The sequence below is a fragment of the Silene latifolia genome, chromosome 1 (assembly GCF_048544455.1).
Source record: "Silene latifolia isolate original U9 population chromosome 1, ASM4854445v1, whole genome shotgun sequence".
NCBI lineage: Eukaryota > Viridiplantae > Streptophyta > Magnoliopsida > Caryophyllales > Caryophyllaceae > Silene > Silene latifolia.
The window spans coordinates 114,359,027-114,381,549 of NC_133526.1; the positions used below are offsets into that span (position 1 = coordinate 114,359,027).

The following is a 22,523-nucleotide window of genomic DNA, read 5'->3' on the forward strand; positions in this document are numbered from 1 at the left end:
AAGGTGGTTTTCAATCTATTTTCTCGGGTAATAAGCGTAAATAGCCTTTAATTATAACATCGTCAATTTTCATTTAGTCATTTAGTTTGAGCCTCATCATCGGGTACCCGTGAGGCTAGGTAGACATTTTGAGGTGTCTACATATATAAATAGATATACCTTTATTCAAATCATTCTCTCTTGCGTAGATCTTCATTTACACAAGTACACAATTTTATCTTACCACCTCGTGTGTTGTGTTCTCATTTTTCTCCCACTCTATCTTTAGAATAAATACACTATAGATTCAAAGATAGCATATGAGACACAAATAATGATGTTGAAGTATAAGGAGAAACTATCTCATGGGTTGACTAATAGTTTTAGATTTCGTATGTGTACTTGGTGATTGACATTCCTTTAAGAGAGTTCATAGACTCAAAAATTACTTTATAAATTATCATACACAAGCCTTAAGCATGTGGACATATAATGCATCCCGTCATTATATTTGTCTATTAGATCACTTTAAGTTATATGTTTCTAAGAACAAGCATTTAAATACGGATTTTAGAATAAAGGATAAAATGATAAAACGGGTGACTTGGGTTGCAAACCAAGCCACCATTATCCAAAATACAACCAATTATCCAAAATACCTTTCCATGTCAAACACGGAAACTTAAAGGTTCTAAAATACAAAACATGAATAAAATAAGACAATAAAAAACAAAGCTCCATGAAAGCTATTCCTAGCTTCTTGATGGTTTTTTATGCTTGCTTTTCTTTTCCCTTGTCTTTGCTTGGTGGAGGCCCTATTTACAATAAAAAGGGAGATACATTATCACAACTTTGTATCACAATACCATAGTTGAATTAGAAACATAAAAAGAAAGGATAGTCATTTACCTACTGGAGTAATCTTTCCAGCCTTAATATCACCAAGGTATTTGGAACAATTTCTTTTCCAATGTCCCATACATTACAATAATGGCATTTATCAAGAGGATCCTTCTTGATTTTTGAAGTGCTAGCATCATTAGCCTTAGCTTTGGTGAAAGTGGGAGCTTGCTTCTTACCCTTCCTCCCATTCTTCTTGAACTTCCCCTTGCTCTTAGTGCTTATGTTAAGCACATCCTTTGGTGGATTCACATTTAACCCCATGTCCCTTTTGGCTTGCACAAGTAACTTGTGCAATTCTTCAAGAGACACATCCTTGTCTTGCATGTTAAAATTCACCCGGAATTGAACATATGCTTTGACTTTGGACAAGGAGTGTAGAATCCTATCTACAATGAGTTCTTTGGGGATTTCAACCTTTTGAATTTTCAAGGTCTCGATAAGCTCCATAAGTTTGAGCACATGAGGGCTAACCTTTTGGCCCTCTTTGAAGTCGAGATCAAAGAATGCCGCGGCCGCCTCATATTGGACGATCCGCGGAGTTTGTGAAAACATTGTCACAAGCTTGGACTAAATCTCATTAGCGGTGCCCATTTTAAAGGCTCTCCTTTGGAGGTCCGCCTCCATCGCAAATATCAAGACGTTTTTCATTGCGGCGGACTCCTTATGATAAGCCTCATATGCTTCCCTAGTGGCGGCGGTCGACCTAGTAGTAGGTTCGGGTGGAGAGGCCTCGGTAAGGTAACGAAGCTTGTCGTCACCTTGAGCGGCTAATTTGAGTTGGGCATCCCAATCGGAGAAATTTGACCCATTCTTTTCAAGTTTACATCGATCCATGAAGGATCGGAGCCATGATGAATTAGCGAGAGGCGTGGCGTTAGGGGTTGGTGTTGCCATTTGTTATGAGAAAAAGAAGTGGTCTACAAAACAAAATAGAAGGAGTAAAACAAATGTCGTTTTAATAATGATACTCGTAAAAATTTATAATTTAAACAAGTTTTATGCATTTTTCTAGTGACCTCTACCCAACTAGATAAATGATTCCAAGACCCAAATTCATATCAACTTAGGCACGGGATAGCCGATGGAACCCTTATTAATATAACTTGGTGGATTAACGTTTAATCGATTCTACTTTTAGAACTCTTGGTCGATAAAATTTTTTGTAGGTGAAATGTGAGTATGTATATTGATATTTCAAAAAACTATTCCCAATTTACACTTTACCAAAACTGGAAACACAACTCAAATAAACAAAAACAATCAGAAATCGAAACCCAGCTGGTTTCTCATTCCCGTCTCATCCTGTCCATCTCTGAGCTTCACAAAGCTGCGAATCCGCTGTTGCATCAACTTCTTCATCCTCTCAGCAACTAGCGCAGGCCTCACCACACTAAGCTGTATTCGGGCTTGATTTCGATGATACCAAACATAATACCGGTAAGTATTCAGAACCATAGCTAAAGCTTTCCATTTCATGGAATTTCTATTATCCGCCATCAACTCATTGATAGTAGGAAGAGGTCTAGCAATTTAGTCTTCAATGTGTCCCCGAACTTTGCAGCTAAATGTGCATTCCATGAATAAATGGTCAATTGTTTCAGTATATTCATCACACAAGATGCAGAATCATCGGTCATAAAGAACCATAGGCAAAGAGCTTAGATTTGGTGTTAAGCCCTTCTTGTAATATCACCAGAAATGAGAGAGTGTTTAGGCACATTCCAATCATTCCAGTAATCGTAGTCCAATTTTGCTTGGGTGCTATTCCAGTTAGCCATTCATACCCATTACCAATCGTGTATCCTTTCGATGGGGTGTCCAAAGCGTCGTGAACCCACTCTTAAGTCTGCTCCTTCACCTTACGATAGTTTTCCAGTCCAAGTAGCATCATTTGCAGGTGTGTAGTCATGCCAATTTGTGCCTTTTAAGTAAATACTATCCACCCATTTAATCCATAGTCCGTCGGACTTCGTATAGATCCAATTTACCGCTTTTTCCAACGGATGCAATGTTCCAAATACTAGCCTTTTTAATGCCTAATCCTCCTGCAGACTTTGCCATCGTAATTTTATCCCAACCAACCAATGGGACTCTGTGATATTCAGTGCTACTATCCCACAAGAAGTTCCTGCAAATGGCTTCAACTCTCTTGATGGCAGCTTTAGGAATGACAAACATCGCAGCCCAATAGTTATACAGTGTGTTCAAAACTGAGTTGATGAGAACTACCCTACCAGCACTGAGGCCTCTCTGTCCCTTGAAGTATCCAAAGTTGTTACCATTCAAAACCAGAGTATAGGAAGTAGTTCTGATACACACCATTAGGAGCTTGATGAATGATACAGGAAATCTCAACCCTATCGGTAATTGTTCCACAAAATCCCATTCTACTGTGTCATATGCTTTCTGCAAGTCTATTTTGAATAAACAACGTGGAGAAACATTTTTTTCTTGAATACTGATGCACAATATCCTGACAAATCAATACATTCTCTATAATGGACCTTCCTTGTACAAAAGCCCCTTGACTCTCATGGATTATGTCAGGTAGAACCATAGCTAGTCTATTGCATAGGAGTTTAGAAATAACCTTATAGAGGACATTACAACATGCAATGGGTCTGAACTGCTTAACTGAAGTAGGCCTCTCACATTTAGGAATCAAGCTAATATTTGTTGCATTTAGGCGATTAAGAAGTTGACCATGTTGAAAAAAATCCTGAACAGCCTCCACAATGTCCTTTCCAACCAAATCCCATGAATCCCTAAAGAATCCACTGGAGTACCCATCTGGACCAGGAGCTTTCTCAATAGGTATAGAGAAGACTACCTGTTTAACCTCCTCAAAGAAGCAATCGGTGCATTCATAAAATTGATGTGCTCTTCAAAGATGCATAATTTGCCATACTCAAGAACTGATTGTCTCACAACTTCAGTTGGTTTTTTACTTGCCTAGCGGACCAATGTAGTACTCTAGGAAAGCCCCCGAATACTAGGAGTATCGGTGCATCGTTTCCCATTCTCGGTCTTCAATCTGAATGACGATTCCTCATACACCTTCTTCTGATACTAGCATGAAAATAGGCTGAGTTAACATCTCCCTCCTCAGTCCATTGTATCTTAGATTTTTGTCTGAGAAAGCTATCTCTAGCATTAGTCAATTCTCTGAAGTGCTCCATAACTGCCTTCTCCCTAGTAATAAGAGCTTGGTTGGTGGGATCATCTACAATTTGCGGTGAATTTCACCAATCCTTGTTCGACTTTAGCGATCTGTAATTCAATGTCGAAAAAGCATTCCTCATTTAGACCCTTCAAAACAGTCTTCAAACCTTTCAATTTCTTGACAATACAAAACATTCTAGTACCAAAGAATCGGAGTATCCCAAACTACCTTGATCCTAGGCGGAAACGCACTTGCACGACTCCACATGTTAAAATACTTGAAACTTCTAGCCATTGTGGTACTTAAATTCTTATTAGAAATAACACATGGATTATGATCAAAAAGCCCCTCAGGATGAAAGTGACCCACCATTTCTGGATACATGTTTAGCCGCCTTCATTAACTAGAAACCTATCCAACCTCATCGAACTTTCTATGCTCAGCATCCTGCTTGTTTGTTCAGGTGAAGAAAGCCCCAGTGGCCTGAATATCAGTCATCCCACAAGAATTCAGACAGTCTATAAAATCTTCCATATCCTCATCCCTAGTCTGTCCCCTAATCTCTCTTCAGATTTAACACAAGTGTTGAAATCACCCGCTAGAGCCCATGGACCGAGCCGGTAAGGGCAAGCGGACTCAAACATCTCCATAACTCGCTTCTATCCTTGCCCTCATTAAAAGCATAAATCATAGTTAAGAAGAAGCTTTTCCCAGTGACTTTAACAGTGATCTGTGCATGAATAAACTGAGGATTATATTGTAAAACTTGCACATCAAATAACTGTGGTTGCCAAAGCAACCACACCCTTTCACCCTTATGAGTATGACAGTTAGTAGTAACACACCAACCATCAAACATATTAAGGGATATGTTTGCCACATTTCCACCATTTATTTTTGTCTCAATTAAGCCAAAAAGACCTACCTTATTATTATGCATAAAATTTCGAATACTCTAATGTTTATCTATAGCCCGGAACACATGCGACTACGGTCACGAATACTTCCGTTGAGGTCAATCCAAATTTCGAATAAATGTGTCCATGATCCAAATTCACATTAACTTGGGCACGGGATAGCCGATGAAACCCTCATCAACACGAATTCGGTGGATAGACATTCATCACCCACTTCCCCTACGTAACAAGGTTTGTACCCCGGGATGGCCGAGTGCACTCCCTCGCGAAATAGGTTTTCATGGTTTCTACTATTTGGTAAGGCTATGTCTCAATTAATTGTTTTAGCGAGAGGTCATGTCAATTAATTATCTATCACGTTTTAAGTGAACTAAAGCGGTGAACTACGATAATTGTAATTGACACGGTCGATGAACTCGATAAAATGACAATGCATGTTTTAGTTATGGCGATTTAGCGATGCATGTGACATATAAATAAAATGCAAAGCATAAAAATAAATCCTAGTATGGCCTTCCTAAAAAATAGAAAACTATTTAACTATTACATATTCGGAAACCAACTCCATTGGTCTCTTGAACTTCGGTTGTGGCACGCATCTCGAGGTAACACCGTCTTTATGTATCGCCATCTTGAAGAAATCCGTCTTTGGGAACTCCGGAATAAATAAAATTACATAATAAATTACATAATTTCCTATTATACATTTGTAACTATCATAAAATAAATCTATTAAATTACAAGACGGTGATATGAGATCACAATAAAAATTACAACCGAATCGATATTCCCATACATTTCGGGTAATACCAATTAAAATCTAAGGCCATACTAAGTAAAAATTACATAATTCAAAAAAATACATAAATTAAATTATGAAAATCATAAAGAAAATGCAGCATTATAATATGTATGAACATGCCCAATTTTATGCTAAATCGCCTTTAAATAGCCAATATCGTATATTACTCGGTTTTTACGGATTTGCGTGATTTCAACATTTTATAATCACAAAAATTACATAAATTTATATTTATGCATAAGTTAATTACCCTAACCTCTTAGGACTCAAAATTTAGTCTTCACTAATTATTTGACCATAATTAACTCATATTTCTAAAAATTGTTCATTAATGGACCAAAAATTACAAAAATAAGCTATAAACTTCAAATAAATCACAAAATTTCAAATAAATTCAAAATTTGAAATTTAAACTCATGAACATTATGGAAAAATACCATGACACTCATAATGTTCAAAAACTTAGGTTAAAAATTTCGAAATTTATCCGGAAAAACAATGTTGCGGTTTATCGGTTTTAACTAAATAATCATAAAAACATGTGAAAAATTATATTCATTAACTTTTCAATTTTAGATCTGAAAAAGATAATAAAATGCAACATATTATGTTTTTCTTTAGTCATAGAGTATGTTTTATTAATATTTCACTAATAAAGTCACTATTCATGCTATTTTTCTTCAAAAATCCATAAATTATGCAAAAAGACTTCAATATAGCCTATTATTTTACACACATCTTGTAAAATTTCATGTGACAACATACTAAATTTCTATGACCAGATTCGAAATTTATCTCATATTAACCTATTTTTCACCTAAATCCGAATTTAATAATGAAAAATCCATTTTTCGAGAATAAGAAGTCCAAAAATTATGAAAATTTACAGGTCATCTCAAAATAATATATGTGATAACATATCCAAAAATCACTAGAAAATTCGAAGTTTAGCTAATTTTAGTCCGAAAATGACATTTTATTCATAAAATCATATTTTTAATGCCATTATAATATAATATGAACAATAAAAATCCATAAAATAACCAAAATATCCTAAAAACATTTTAGGACCAGAAATTTTAACATGCATAAAATAATTTCGTGATATTTCATAATAACACAAATTATACAAGTTTTATATGTTAATCTTATAACTCGGAAAAACTTTTAACCGATTTGCATACAAACAACCATGGCTCATGATACCGATTGAAGGAAAAGTAGATCTATATACTTAACATATTCATATATGTTCCATTTTAATTTGTCATAAAATTAATAAATGATCTTATGCATGCAAACAAATAAACAATATAAAGAAGAAATGTTCATCTTACATTGTGATTTTCGGTTTATATGGGCACAAGAGAGATCACCTTCTCTCTTGTTCTTGTGCTTTCCTTAGTGGAAGAACTAAAATCCAAGTATATGATCTCTCCCAAAGCTTTATACCCAAAGCACACTCTTAATTAAAATTAATATTATAAATACTAGTACAATATTAATCTTGTAGAAAAATTGACCCAAAAATATTATAGGACACTTAATATTTTTGGTTTATGGGAGGAGGAAGAAGGAAGCTTTTTATCTCTCTAAAACTCAAATTTTAGATGAATGAATTAATGAATGCTACAACAACAATGTTATGTATTGTTTTATCAAAATATAAGGCAAAAAACCCCTTTGATTTTCCTATGGAAAACCGGGTAAGGGAAGAGGAGGGAAGAAAAGAGTGAGCCAATGCATGCAAGAGTTTATCTTCACAATGTAAACTAGGTTGCATGGCTAGTCTAATAGGGAAATGATTGTGTTTTCCATTAACATAATCAAACACAATATTAGCCTAATCCTCCTCTTTATTTTAATCAAATTTCAATGAGATACGTAAATATAACTTCCAAAAATCATCCGTCAATTTTAAATAAATTAATTGACTCGTAACGTTATACGATCAATTAATCGATCAATTAAGAGTGTTGCCCTATAGGTATGACCTAGGGGATCAACTGATCACCACCGTCGCACGACAGTAATGTCAAACTCTAGTCAGCCAATAATTACCGATATGTGTGGACCAGTTGATAGTAAATATTACCTTCCAATTGTATTCTTTTATAATGAGACTTAAACATGTGATCATCATGATCAACAGTTGTGACCGCATTATTGTCGGAGGACACATATTCCAACAGAATGTAGTAAGTAGAATTAGGCCTAACTTGTTCCATAGGCATACACACTTCGTATAATGGGCTAAAATGGGCCTAAATTTTTGAATTAAGATATTTCTAGAACTTAAAAGTTCACAATTTACTTAAATTTGTCACGGGAGTTTTTATGAACACAAATTTTTGTTTTAGACGGACACTTTTGTCTTATTTTTCAGACAGGTATATGTGACCATTTTATAGTTAAATGTAACCACAATGATGTAGGCAGTGTAACATTTAACTGTAAAAGGGTTACAAAATCTCGTCTTATTATTTCAGACCAAAACGGCCCATCTGAAGCAAGACACACTGTTTTATGATAGAGTAGCTGTAAAAAATATGCTATTAGTTAAATTTGGTATAAATTAATTCTTTAGTTTTGTGCTAACAAGTTTCATTAAAATAAATATTTTATAACATTGTTCAATTTGCTTAATTAATTTTACATTTTTTTTTAATCAAAATACAAGGATGAAAAATATAACAAATTAATAAGCATTCAATTTAAATTTATAAATAATACGAGTAACTAGAAAATAAAAAATCTATATACACTTATATGTATTTCACGGGTCTATACGAGTAACTTACGGATGTGTGTCATCTCAAAAACACCTAAGTATGAGTCGGACGCTCTAGGATCAACAATAGATGGTAATAAAGCTAAATTTTGATGGATAAAAAATGGTAAATTTTGATGGACCAAAAATAGATGGTAATAAAGCTGCTCTAGGATATGCTATAAGAGACCATAATGGTAAAGTCGTTTTGCTAGGAGCAAAAAAGTGCGGATCTAATAGTATTCTTGTCGTTGAAGCTCTCGCTTTAAAATAAGGCATTTTAGCAGCTAAATATTTAGGAATCTCGAAATTAATTGTAGAAGGTGATAATTTATGTGTTATCAACTCAATCCGTAATACTTGGCAAATTCCTGGTAAAGGAAGGATTGGATACTTAGGTATCAATATCATTCGATTTGAATTGACACTTTAGTGAAATGAGAAAACAACTTACTTACAGCGAGAGAATATCTTGCTATTTGAATTCCTAGCTGAGATTCGGTCGATACCCTCCACAACACATATTATACCTTAAAAACTGTGATCGTTCCGCGATTTCAATGTGCAACGCGCTCGTTAGAGCCAAGGGTTTACCTTGAATTGGTGCTTATAGATGTGTTTCACAAGACTTCTCATAGTCTTATGATCATCACAGCTACGTAGGTGGCTCAAGTACTTCTCGTTATTATTTTAGACCAATTAATACTTTCTTAAAGATAATAAAATTATATGTTAATTTTATTTAGTGATCTAAAATCTACATGCATGCAAAAATAATTAGGTAGTAAATTCCCTTACATTGAGAAAATGGCAAATTTGGGCACTACAAAGGTCTCCTACCTTTGTACTTCCTGACTTATAAAAATGGATGGATGATCCTGTTGGAATTTTTAATCTCATTATATAACATATTCATATATGTGATATTTTGATTTAGTCATAAAATTAAAAAGTAGATCTTATACATGCAAACTTAAATAAAATAGAGAAGAAATCGTCTTTCTTACTATGGAATTTCGGATTAAAGGGCACAAGTAAGATCTCCTTCTTACTTGTTCTTGAGCTTTCCTTATATGGATAAACAAAGATTCAAGCTTAGAATCCCTCCGAACGATGAATACCCAAGATAACCTCTTAAAAGACTAATATTATTAGAACTAGAATAATATTAATCTTACTAAAATTGACCCAAAATATTTGTTTTTGTCTCTTGCAATTTCGGCCAAGAGGAAGGAAATATTGTTGGAGCTTGTGTCCTCCAGTTAGTGCGGATAACGTCATTGCACATGCACTTGTACGGACAAGTGGGAGCTTGTTGGGGTTGGTGTCCTTAACAGTTAGTGCAAGGACTTATAAACCTCTAAAAGGATCAAAGGGCATACTTTGGTATTATTATCAGTTGATCCACGTTTATCAATAACGGTTGGCTTGCTAGATAAGTTTGACGTTATTGTCATACAGATGGCGGTGATCAACTGGTCCCTAAAAGTCACACCTATAGGATACGTTTGAGAGACGTGACAGTATGAAAATACTGTCATGTAGATGCCAAGATTGACTAACCAGTTAGTCCGAGTTATTTGACTAGTAATTAGTCAAATATGTGATGTTGAGATATTATATTTAATACGGATTAAATATCATGGGCTAAGGCGAATTAACCAGTTAATTCGTAAAATTAAATATAAACGATTTATATTTAATTAAATGTATATTGAATATAACTATACAATACTGTTTTTGTCGGACACGAATTAATAATTCAGCTAACCCGTATTATTAGCTGATGCCTTAATTTCCGATAACCGATAACAGTTTATAATTAAACCGCGTCATATACATTTGGTATTTAATGAACCGGACCACGAGTTAAAACCAAGAGGAAGTGGAAGCCCACTTCCCTTGTGTGGGTCTCGGTTTTGCCGAGTGAGAGGGATCAAAAGGGAGAGCTTCTCCTCCCTTCTAACCTAATCATCATTTGAAACAAAAATTAGGGTTTTGAAGAGCATTCTCCTCTGAAAAACCTGAGATCTCTCATCTCGAAAAAAACACACATCAGTTCTCCCAATATTGCAAAGCAATCGGAGAACACCATCTAGCACAAGGGCATATCTCGGACAAGGTCTTGGGTGCAACAATTAGGAGGGAATCTGGTTTGATTTCTGTTCTTTACGCCGTGCATCAAAGGACCCGAGGTTGATTTCTATACATTAATCATTTCATTATGTTTTTCGTTTTATGACTATAAATTGCATGTTTAAATTTACGTTATAGTCCTGCAATTAAAGGGTAGTATACGGATATTAACCCACAAGTGGTATCAGAGCGAGGCCACGTGAATTTTTCCATGTGTTTTTCATAAAACTATCTTGAAACGATTTTTGTTTTGTCTAAAAACCGTGCGGCATCAGCAAATTTTTCTCACGGCAGAAATTTTTTTTTCTGTTATTGCTGCGTTTTGGTTGATTATGGAACCGTGTCCTGTTTACACGGTTGCTCTTGTTGTTGTTTTGTCTCGAAAACCGTACCGTGACATGTTTTACACGGGTTATTTTCGTTTTGATTTTATGCATATTGTTATTTTACACGATCATTATAACAATATGTTAATGTCTAGCATTTTGTAGTTTTGTTTTCAATCGCTTTTGATCAAAATAGCGTTTGTTTTGTCTCGCCAAAACTGTTTCACGAGGGTTTGAAGTTTTCGAGAGTTTTTGCACTCGATCGACCAAGTTTTTAATCGATCGAGTGGTTTTTCTCGACAAGTTTTTGCTCGATCGAGTCCTTGTTGTACTCGATCGACCATGCTTTAAAACCCACCGCTCGATCGAGAAGTCCTCGTACTCGATCGAGCGATGTCTTGATATAAGTCCTCGATCGACCACCAGTGTTGTCGATCGAGCACCTCCCGATTAGCACACCCCTCGATCGACTTGCAATTCATCGATCGAGTTCTTTTGTCCCTCGATCGAGCACTTATGTCCCTGGATCGAAGGATTTCGTCTTTGACAGCTTTGAAAATTTGTTTCTTTTGATTTAAATTTTCTTTTGGCTTCAATATGTACTTTATACGGATATAGTACACTCGCTATGATTGTGAAACGGTTCACACACGTACCATTAAGTTATTTTAAAGCGTTTTTAAAGTAACGGATTGTAATGGATTAAAATTAAATGATAGAAGCGGTTTTATCACATGAATTTTAATCATTAAAAGGTGGTTTGGATAAATTTAACATAATTACGGAATTATGTCACGAATGAATTTGTTTTTAGTTGATGCATTTTTATTTATCGTTTATCTTAAATGCCGTGAATGCTCTTTTATTACGTATTTATTTTTTTTTACAATCGGTTGTAACTTAGTGTGGCCTTAGTAGAACGTGTTACCGTAATGATGGAACACGGTCTTGGTTGTATTTTGAGATCTCGTATCTCCGTTTTGGATTTTTCACTTGTAATTACAGTTTTTAATTAGAATGTAAATAGGTTTATATTTTGTAATTTTAATTGTAATTTTTGAGAAGACCAAAGATGGAGACCGGATGCTCACTCCCGCTACTTGGATCAAGATGGAACATCAAGACAAGCTTTTCGGGTCCATCGGTGGATTCCAAAGTTGTATTATGTTCTTATACTAGGATAGGCCACACTAGGAAATTTTTATTTACGTATTGCATTCCTTTATTTATTTTTCGCAACGATTATATGCATCATATTCCGCCTAAAAACCAAACCACCTATTTATTGCATGAAAAAACCGACACATATAGAGGTCACGAGTTAGTTTTCATTGACATTCTCATGTCACACGTTTTAAAGCCATCATCCAAATAAATTCATTCACGACCGACGCTAGTTATTCGTTCACTTAAAATGAATTATAATTTTGTTGATGGGATCTTCCTCGTATAAACTAAAATTGAGAACGGTCTTTATAGGTCAAACTCCAATGAGTCCCTTCTTCGTCGGTAGGCATAATATGACCCCTTCTACGTCGGGTAAGTTGGAACCGATTGACCTATTTTATCTCAACACTATGGTCACTCGTACGATCCTGTGACTATGGTGGACTATAGATAGGATTTACGGAAATCTATCGACCAAGAGTTCTTCCGGAAGAATTAGCTAAACAGTTGGCTTATCAATTTACAGAAATTGAGTCTTGGGATCACTTGTATATTTCTTGAGGGAGATCAATTATGCAAGTGCGAGAGTCTACATGTTTAAAATGAATTTTAAAATAGACTTAAATCACCTCGATGAGTTGCTTATTTCGTTTTTGTTTTTCTTTCTTTTTCAAAGTGTAGATCACGTATTTTAAACTCGCTAAACAACAAATGGTCTGGTTCTACGAAAACCCAATGCCAAGTGCCACATTGGACCGTGAGTCCTGGCTTCGGATCTTCATGAATAAGATGAATCGGTCTACTCGATCAAGAATGATGGATCCAACTTCGCGGACGGGAGGCGGCATTACGGAATGCTTGCCGCCGTTGACGGGAAGCTCAAATATCTCTTGAGCCCATCCCGGCAAACCCAGTCCCACGGCTAGAGTCGCCGAAGTCACCAAGTTCAATGATTTCTGTATGGAAGCGGGTGCGATTAAAAACGTACTCATTTTTGCAATGGAACCCAATTTGCAGAAACGCTTCATAGCCCATGGTGCAAACAAGATTTTCACCACGCTCACTAAGGAATTCTCGAAAGCACCGAGAATCGTGACCTATGAGCATACCACTCGCTTCTTTGATGCGAGACTCCAGAAGGGCCAACCGGTTAGCCCACACATTCTCAGCATGATTGAGAATGTCGAGAAACTGGAGACCTTTAACTGTAACATCAGCGAGAATATTGTTATCGACCGTATTCTTCACTCACTCCACGATGGTTATTCGCAATTCAGAGCGAATTACTATATGAATGATTTGAAGAAAACTCCGCATGAACTGCACTCCCTCCTCGTACAGACCGAGAAGGACATGAAGTTCAGTGGGAGCGTGAAACAGGATGTTCTCGTTGTGTCAAATAAAGGAAAGGGTAAGGGAAAAGCTCAGGCAAACCTAGCAGTAGGTAAGGCGAAGTTCAAGAAGTCGGGTTCAGGAAAGAGTGGGCCTGGTGAGTCGAGCACCTCATCAGGCACGACAAAGAGCAAGAATGAAAACATGGAATGCCATCACTGCCACAAGACTGGGCATTGGAGACGCACATGTCCTGTTTATCATGAGGACTTAAAGGCAGGTCGTGTTAAACCTGTTGGTATGTCTTCCTCTTCTTCTACTTTTATTCATATGATTGAGATTAACCACGCAAGTTACGGAACTTGGGTACTTGATACTGGTTGTGGTTCTCATCTGTGTAATCATGTGCGGGGGCTCAAAACATCGAACCCCTCGTAAAGGGTGAGGTGGAACTGCGTGTTGGGAATGGAGCAAGAGTGGCTGCCATCTCAAAGGGGACATATGTGATCCAGCTTCCTAGCGGATTTGAGTTGTCTTTATATGACTGCTATTATGTTCCTAGTCTTTCGAAAAACATTATTTCAGTTTCTGCACTTGATAAACTTGGTTTTTCATTTGTAATAGAAAATAACTCTTGCATTTTCTCATTACACGATATGATTTACTGACAAGGCGCTCTCCATGAACGGAATTTATGTTTTAGATCAGACCACGGAAATATTACACGTAATGAATAAAAAGTTAAAGGTTGGTGACAAAGATCAAACATATCTATGGCACTGCCGTATGGGACACATTAATGAGAAACGCGTAAAACAGCTCATCAAACATGGAGCTATCTCGGCCTTTGATTTTCAATCATTTGGCACGTGTGAATCATGTCTCATCGGTAAGATGACTCGTATTTCCTTCAAAGGTGTTGGAATGCGCGCTGCTGACCTATTAGGACTCATACACACGGATGTATGTGGTCCTATGTCAATCACCGCACGAGAAGGCTATAGATATTTCATCACTTTCACGGACGATTTAAGTAGATATGGCTATGTCTACTTAATGAAGCACAAAAGTGAATCCTTTGAGAAATTCAAAGAATACCAGAATAGGGTACAAAACCTATTAGGTAGAAAGATTAAAACACTGCGTTCGGATCGTGGTGGCGAGTATCTTTCTCACGAGTTTGATCAACACCTAAAGGACTGTGGGATTGCCCTACGCTTAACTCCACCGAACACCTCAATTGAATGGTGTGTCCGAACGGAGAAATCGAACACTACTTGATATGGTTCGATCCATGATGAGTCACACGGTTTTACCCGATTCGTTATGGGGTTATGCTCTTTTTGTCACCGCTCTAATACTTAACCGAAGTCCGTCTAAAGTCTGTGACAAGACTCCATATGAATTATGGAAGAGAACGGTCCCTAACTTGTCCTTTATACGGGTTTGGGGCTGCGAGGCTTATGTCAAGTGGAGACACGAGGATAAGCTCGGCCCGCGATCGGTCAAGACATACTTTATAGGTTATCCTAAAGGAACACTTGGTCATTACTTCTATTCGCCAACCGAACAACGCGTTTTTGTTGCGGCTAGTGCGACATTCTTAGAGAAGGAATTTCTCGAGAATGCAAAGAGTGATAGAACCTTCGAACTGTCGGAGATTCCAGAACCAAATACCGAGCAACCATTGGAGGAACCAATTCCTTCAATCCCGGCTGCGGTGAATATTCCTGAGGAACCTAGGAGGTCGGGAAGAGTCTCTATTCCTCCGGACAGATACATTGGTATGGTCGAGGAACATGACATAGATGACGTTCTACTCTTAACGAGTAGTGAACCCGCAACCTATAAAGGTGCCATGACTAGTTTCGACTCAAAGCTATGGCTTGAGGCCATGCAATCCGAGATGGACTCCATGTATGAGAACAACGTGTGGGATCTTGTTGACTTACCCGCTAAGGTTCGTCCCCTTCAATGCAAATGGCTTTACAAGATAAAGCATTCTGTGGAAGGTCAAGAAGATATCTACAAAGCACGACTAGTTGCTAAAGGTTTCACCCAAGTGCCAGGTTTGCACTACGATGAGATTTTTGCACCCGTAGTCATGTTGCGTTCCATTCGGATTATCTTAGCGATCGCCGCTTTTCATGACTATGAAATTTGGCAAATGGACGTGAAAACCGCCTTCTTAAACGGCTTTTTGGAGGAAGAGTTGTACATGGTACAACCCGAAGGTTTCATCGATCCAGTACATCCTAAGAAAGTATGCAAACTTAAGCGTTCCATTTATGGACTTAAGCAAGCATCAAGGAGTTGGAATCATCGCTTCGACCAAGTGATAAAAGAAAATGGATTTACTCGATCTGTCGAGGAACCATGTCTATATATCAAGTCGAGTGGGAGCAAGATTGTCTTCCTAATATTGTATGTTGACGACATACTCCTGATTGGGAATGACATACCTCTATTAACTTCGGTGAAAGTATGGTTGAAAAACCATTTCCAGATGAAAGATCTGGGAGAGGCACAAAGAATTCTGGGCATCCGTATCTATCGAGACAGATCACGACGGATGTTATCTCTCAGTCAGGAGTCTTACATAGACAAAGTCCTAGAGAGATTCAGTATGACTAACTCCAAGAAGGGGTTCCTTCCTATGGCTCCGGGGTGCATTTGAGCCGTCTCGTGCACCGAGACACCGGAAGAGAAAGAGCGCATGACACGGATTCCTTATGCTTCGGCTATAGGATCAATCATGTATGCCATGATATGCACACGTCCGGAAGTGGCATATGCATTGAGTATGACAAGTCGATTCCAACAAAGATCCGGTGAACCACATTGGCTGGCTGTCAAGAACATTCTTAAGTACCTACGGAGGACTAAAGATTGGGCATTGACTTATGGAGGCTCTCAAACGCTATGCGCAACCGGTTACGCAGCTGCTAGCAATGTGGACATCATATTCGGGTTGTAGAGACAATCGCTGCTTTTAACTCACCTTACAATGCTAATCCATGTTCACTTTAACGGGGTTCAATTGTCTCTACAACCCGTTTGGATGTAACAAAGTATAAGGTGAGTTAATAACTCAAACGACAAATGTGGACATCATATTCGGGTAGTCAATACCATATTACTAAACACTTGTTGATTGCAATAAAAGTTTAACATACCATGTGTCCATGTGTTCATACCTTTCGTATTGCACTTTCCTTTATATTCATGTTATCTCTCATAGCATGAACCTTACCAAGTACACATCTAGCTTCCCAACCTAGGTTTAGGTTCTTTATCTTGAAAGAACTTTCTTGTTGTTTATCACATAACCAACGAATTGTGGTGGATAATATAACTTGCACTGGTCAAGTGTTCTACCAACTTGCAATGCACTAGGTATACGTTTTGTAGGGTCTTGCAACAATTGTCAAGACAATTAGCCTAGCACTTCTCATAAGTCCTAGCATATTAGAAAATACTAGTTTGAGTAACTTCTTACTATAACTAAGTATCTTTCAAACTTTTTATTTCTCTTTAAGCTTAATTAGCTTAGGATCTTCATAAATCCTTACGCGTTTTCGAACTTCAATATGTTCAACTTCTTGTCACATAACAGAATGTTCTGTCAAACACTAGAATAGCTCATTAGTTCTCCTCGAGAATTCATGACGATTCTTCTATGGCTTACCAATGAGTCATCATGCTCTTAAGCATATGATTCATTATTGGACATGTGCATGATTATTCTAATGGCGGAAACATTAGTAATTTTTAATCATGTGATCAACCATTCTTAGGTTCATTGAATGACCATGACTGCTTATGGTAATTCCATTTTCATCGATATGAATAACCTATGTTTCTCGTTGATTTGATGTGTATATCTCAATACTTATCCAACATCCCATGATGTGATTAGATTCATCACAGTCCATTTTCATCCAGAATTAAAAACTCAAATACTTCTTTGTGAAGATAGTACTAGCTCGTCATTCTCAATGAGTAATGAGTTATAAATTTTACAAAATGATTGCTCCCACTAAATTTCATGTTTTCACATGATAATTTCAAACTCTCACTCAATTCCACATGTTTCATAATTGACCACTCAATCGAAACATTTCAAGAATTGAAATACATTTTGGTTTGCCAAGTCATTAAGATTAAAAGTATATATGTTCTCAACATATCCTTTCAAAATACCTATTTTGAAGAGATTTCAATCTTAAACTTATGAAAAGAGATTTTAATCTCTAACTCATTCATTTTTATAATGATGCGTAGCAATGTCATTATTTAAATGTGAAATTCCATTTAATATACGTCCTTCTCAAAATACCCCTTTTTTCGAAAGGAGGTTTAACCATTTCATTTTGATAATGAGGTTAAGTAATGACACTAGCGTGGTTAACAATTAACTCAGCTTTCGTAGATATCGGCATATCTTTCTTTGCAACTTTTAATCATAAATCTCATTTATATTCGAAGATGCAACTCTGTTTCATTTAGGCTCTTAAGTAAATATCAATATTGAAACTCTATTTATATCTAGGTCATAAACTAGCAAAATCTCTTGTTGAGACTTTTCTTTACTCATTTTCTATCTTCTTTAGTCATTTTCTATCAAAACTTTCTTTTGGTCTCCTTGTGTAGTTATCTTAAGAACATATTCTTTTGATTACTTCACTTGGTCACTTTTTGTCATGTAGATCTCATCTATTCGAGACCATAGATCTCATCTATTCATGATTACTATTTATTTAGGTATACAAATCATTCTTTCTTTGTATTCATTGTGTCTCTTCATTTTTCTCCCACTCTACCTTTAGAATAAATACACTAGATATTCAAAGATAGCTTTTGAGACACAAATGATGATTTTGAAGTAGAAGGAGGACTATCTCATAGATTGACTAATAGATTTTAAATTTGATGAGTGTTCTTGGTAATTGACATTCCTTTAGGAGGGTTCATCAACTCAACATCACTTTATAATTGATCATACACAAGCCTTAAGCTTGTGGACATATAATGATTCCCATCATTATAGTTGTTTATTGGATCACTTTAAGTAGATGATCATATGTTTCTATGTGCAAGCATATAAAGACGAATTTTTAGAACAAACAAATACGATAAAAAGAGTGACTTGGGTTGCAAACCAAGCCACCATAATCCAAAATACAACCATTGTTTAGAAAGGATCAACCATTTCCATGTCGAACACGGAAATAAAAATAGTTCTAAAAATCCGAAACACAACTTAAAATAAGACAATAATAAAAAAGCAAGCTTCATTGGTAGCTACTCCTAGCTCCTTGATGATTTCTCAAGCTTGCTTTTCCTTTCCTTTGTCGTTGCTCGGAGGAGGCCCTATTTACAATAAAAAGGGGATACATTATCACAACTTTGTATCAAAATACCATTGTTGAATTAGAAACATAAAAGAAATGATAGTCATTTACCTACTGGAGTGATCTTTCCAGCTTTGATGTCACCAAGTGACAGGGCAGTCGTATACCTATAAAAAATAACCAACTGGCTCTAACTAATATAGCTAGGGAAGTCGGGTCGATCTCTACAGGGAGATGGGAAAATGTCAGCTTTGTCTAAGTTCGTCACGATAACCAAATTGGGGGGTTTTAATTGATTGATTCTAAACTAATGAGAGTAAGGAAGAGAATAAAGTAGAGAAAAGTAATTAAACAGATAGAGAAAACAGCTAAGACAGACGGTTCACCATAATCATTCGGTCAAGTAATCTAGGTCTCAGGTCAATGCAAGTACGGTCTGAGGAGCAGTGAATATCTCCTTTCGGTCTCAATTCGCCCTAAAGCACAAATAGCTTAGCTTTCGCCCTAACTATAATGCCCTATTGCTCGCTACTAGTCTCGCCTTTTCCAACCTTTCGGTCCAGGTCAAGGGTCACTATGATATAAATGTCTAATTGCGTCGACTCAATTAAACAGATACAGATAAATGCAGCAGTTAACAACAAAGACTATACCAGCATCAACCTAGTAAATCGATTACTATCCCTTCATAATTATGGATCCCCTTAGTCTTAGCAAAAGGGAATTAGCTACGCATCATCATTGAATTACCAACAATAACATATAGATAACTGAAACTAAACATAATAACAAGCTAATAAGGATTGAATAGAGTAGTGATGGATTAATAAGAGAAGAATAGCAACACAATAACAATAAATTATGATTAAGGAGTTAAAGAAGAATAATAATACCAATCGTAAATCCAATTCGAATAGCAAAGTGTAAAGGAAGAGCAAATCCCAGAAACAGTAGTCAAGATAGAGTAAAGTGAATGCTAGGGAGAGTTACGTTGTTCTTTTCTCTGTCGTATACGAAAATCCTCTCTAAACCTAATCTATGGACTAATTACAAAAGCCCATACGAACTTAGGCGAAAAAAGTCTATAGAAGGATAAACCACTCGATCGAGCAATTATGCATAAAACCTCTCGATCGAGTAAGAATAAACCACTCGATCGAGTACTCCTTGCAAAGTCTTCTCGATTGACTACTCGAACTGCTCGATCGAGCAACCTTCAACATATAAAGCATTCGATCGACTAGAAAACTAGTCGATCGAGCTATTTAAGCACGTTAGACATTGAAACACCTCCGAAACCAGCTCACGCGTCTTCCAAGTGTTAGATTTCCAAGCTCCGGCTCTCCGTTCTCCATAAATGCATGCAAATGGGATGAATTAAGGCTCGATTTAGCTCCTCCTTGGTAAATTCCTGCAAATTACATAAAACGAACCAAAGTAGAATATTCGGGGGTATTTGTAGCTAGATGCTACATAAATAGTACAGAAATGCGTGTAAAAATGAGGTAAAAACCTTATATAAAATACACGCATCAAATCTCCACAAACCAAACCTTTGCTTGTCCCCAAGCAAAATATGAATGCAACTAAGAATGAACAGTGGAACGGAACCAACGCATCAGCTACAAATCACCCACCAAAACCAATTTAATGCAACAAATGACAAAGTGGCAGATGAGAAGTGCAAACGAATTAAATCAATGTTTCAAACTTACTGAACCGTCGACCTTGCAAGACTCAAAAGATATCGGACTCTCACGGGTCGCTCATCACTCAAAATTAGGCACAAGATGAGTATATATGTGAAAGATAGAAAGAAGTAAAGACACTCACCTAACTCGACCTATAAGAACATGCATGCAGTTAACATGAATAAAGTCTCTACAACCATACATATTGAAGAGTCTATTGATCCAAAATACTCAAGAGGGGGGGGGGGGGGGGGTGAATTGAGGATTTAAAACTTTTGAAAGCTTTTTCAATTATGCTAATGTAATTAATTATTTAAAGTTTATTGGTTAAACTTTAACTAATCAACTAACGACGGTAAGTGAAATAAACGAAAGAACGAAACAAAGGGAGACACACGGATTTTTGAAGTGGTTCAGTTTCACAAGTCGAAACCTACGTCCACTATTCTCGATTAATAAATTTAGTACCCTTTCTACGGATTACAAATTTACTAACCCAACTCGTACAACTAACTCTAGCTGTAACTCAATGAGTACCGTTAAATACTCGAGTGACTAACTTACGCTAATAAGAAAGCACTAATGATTCTAACAAAGGTTCACGTTAATGAACAAGTAAGAAATCAATTACGCACTATTATCTTATAACGATAAATGAAGAACGAGTATGCGAGTTTTATGACACACGACTTTTCAAAATTGCAAATCGGTTTTTCTGCTTAAAACACACGGTTTGCTTTTTAAAGATGAAAACAATTTTTATGCTTAAGGTCTCTATCTTAGATGTTGTAAATAGCAAAGTATTTATAGGAGGAGAAAGAGTAAGCTACACGGTTTTTGTCAAACCCTAATAGCCGAAATATTAAGATATAAAGACAAATTATATCTTCTTATTATCTCTTTCCTAAAAGCCATAAAAGATAATAAAGAATATTCTAAAAGATAAAATATAATCTTTCCAAATATTATCTTTACTATAAATTCTAAGATTATGATAAGATTTCCTAAAATAAGAATATCTTTAATCATAAATAAATATCTTTACTCCTGGAAATGACACCCCCTGGACCTGGAAGAACATCTGCAAGGTGAAGGAACAGATTAAAAATGGCTTTCATGATAATCTTTGGGTCTCTTCGACCAAAGGATATCTATCAGTAATGGATATGAATGGTTGATGGGCCAGCATCCCAAAACTGCCTGGTCTACTCTTGTTTGGAATAATTGGAACATCCAAAACATTCTATGGTTGCTTGGATGATTATGCAAGATGTACTAAATCTGAAAACCAAGCTACATGCTATTGGTTTGTGCCCTGATGATGAATGCATTTTATGTGGGGAACAGCCTGAGACTAGTAACCACTTATTCTCAGAGTGCAGGTTCACTAGTAAGGTTAAGGATAGAATTGCAGAATGGATAGGTAAGCCAATGCCTGATCCCAATGCATTACTATCTGCAAACAAGAACATAATGCAATGGAAGGCCTCTGCGTGTGTTCAAGTAGCATTTTGGTATACCATTTGGTTTCAGAGAAACAGTACGAGACATCAGTTGTGTGCTCAGAGACCTGACATTGTAGCACAGCAACTGAAGCAGCTTATTCAGAGGAGAGTTCGTAGCAAAATGGGTAATCTAGGAAGCAATGGTGCCATTGATTGGCAGACAAGCATAGGATTTATATGTTAGAATGTCTTAGCTGAGATTCGAACATTGTCCTTGTATGTATGACTGTTTCTTGATATATTAATATACTCACATTTCACCTAAAAAAAAGATATATAAGATATGTAAAGATATTATTATAGAATAAAATCTTTACCTAATATTTCCTTGGCAACACGAGATATCACGGCCCATAAGCTCGTGAATCGTGCAAACCCTAGTCTTAACATATAATTAGAATTTAGGTTTTAAGAGAGGCTATATAGAAACCCTAATTAGTAGTAAAGTCCAACTCATAAGTTGATCCAACACAACTAC

General features: G+C 36.4%; 1 protein-coding gene across 1 annotated transcript; it reads left to right on the forward strand.

The window, feature by feature from the left end:
* Positions 1–21,785: 21,785 nt before the first annotated feature.
* Positions 21,786–22,229, forward strand: LOC141653409 (uncharacterized). Its single transcript, XM_074461164.1, has one exon. The coding sequence runs from the start codon at positions 21,786–21,788 to the stop codon at positions 22,227–22,229; it is 444 nt and encodes a 147-aa protein (XP_074317265.1).
* The last annotated feature ends 294 nt before the right edge of the window (positions 22,230–22,523 follow it).

Excerpts from the sequence above, each read along its gene's own strand:
- LOC141653409 (XM_074461164.1), top strand. The coding sequence starts at position 21,786 with ATGGTTGCTTGGATGATTATGCAAGATGTACTAAATCTGAAAACCAAG.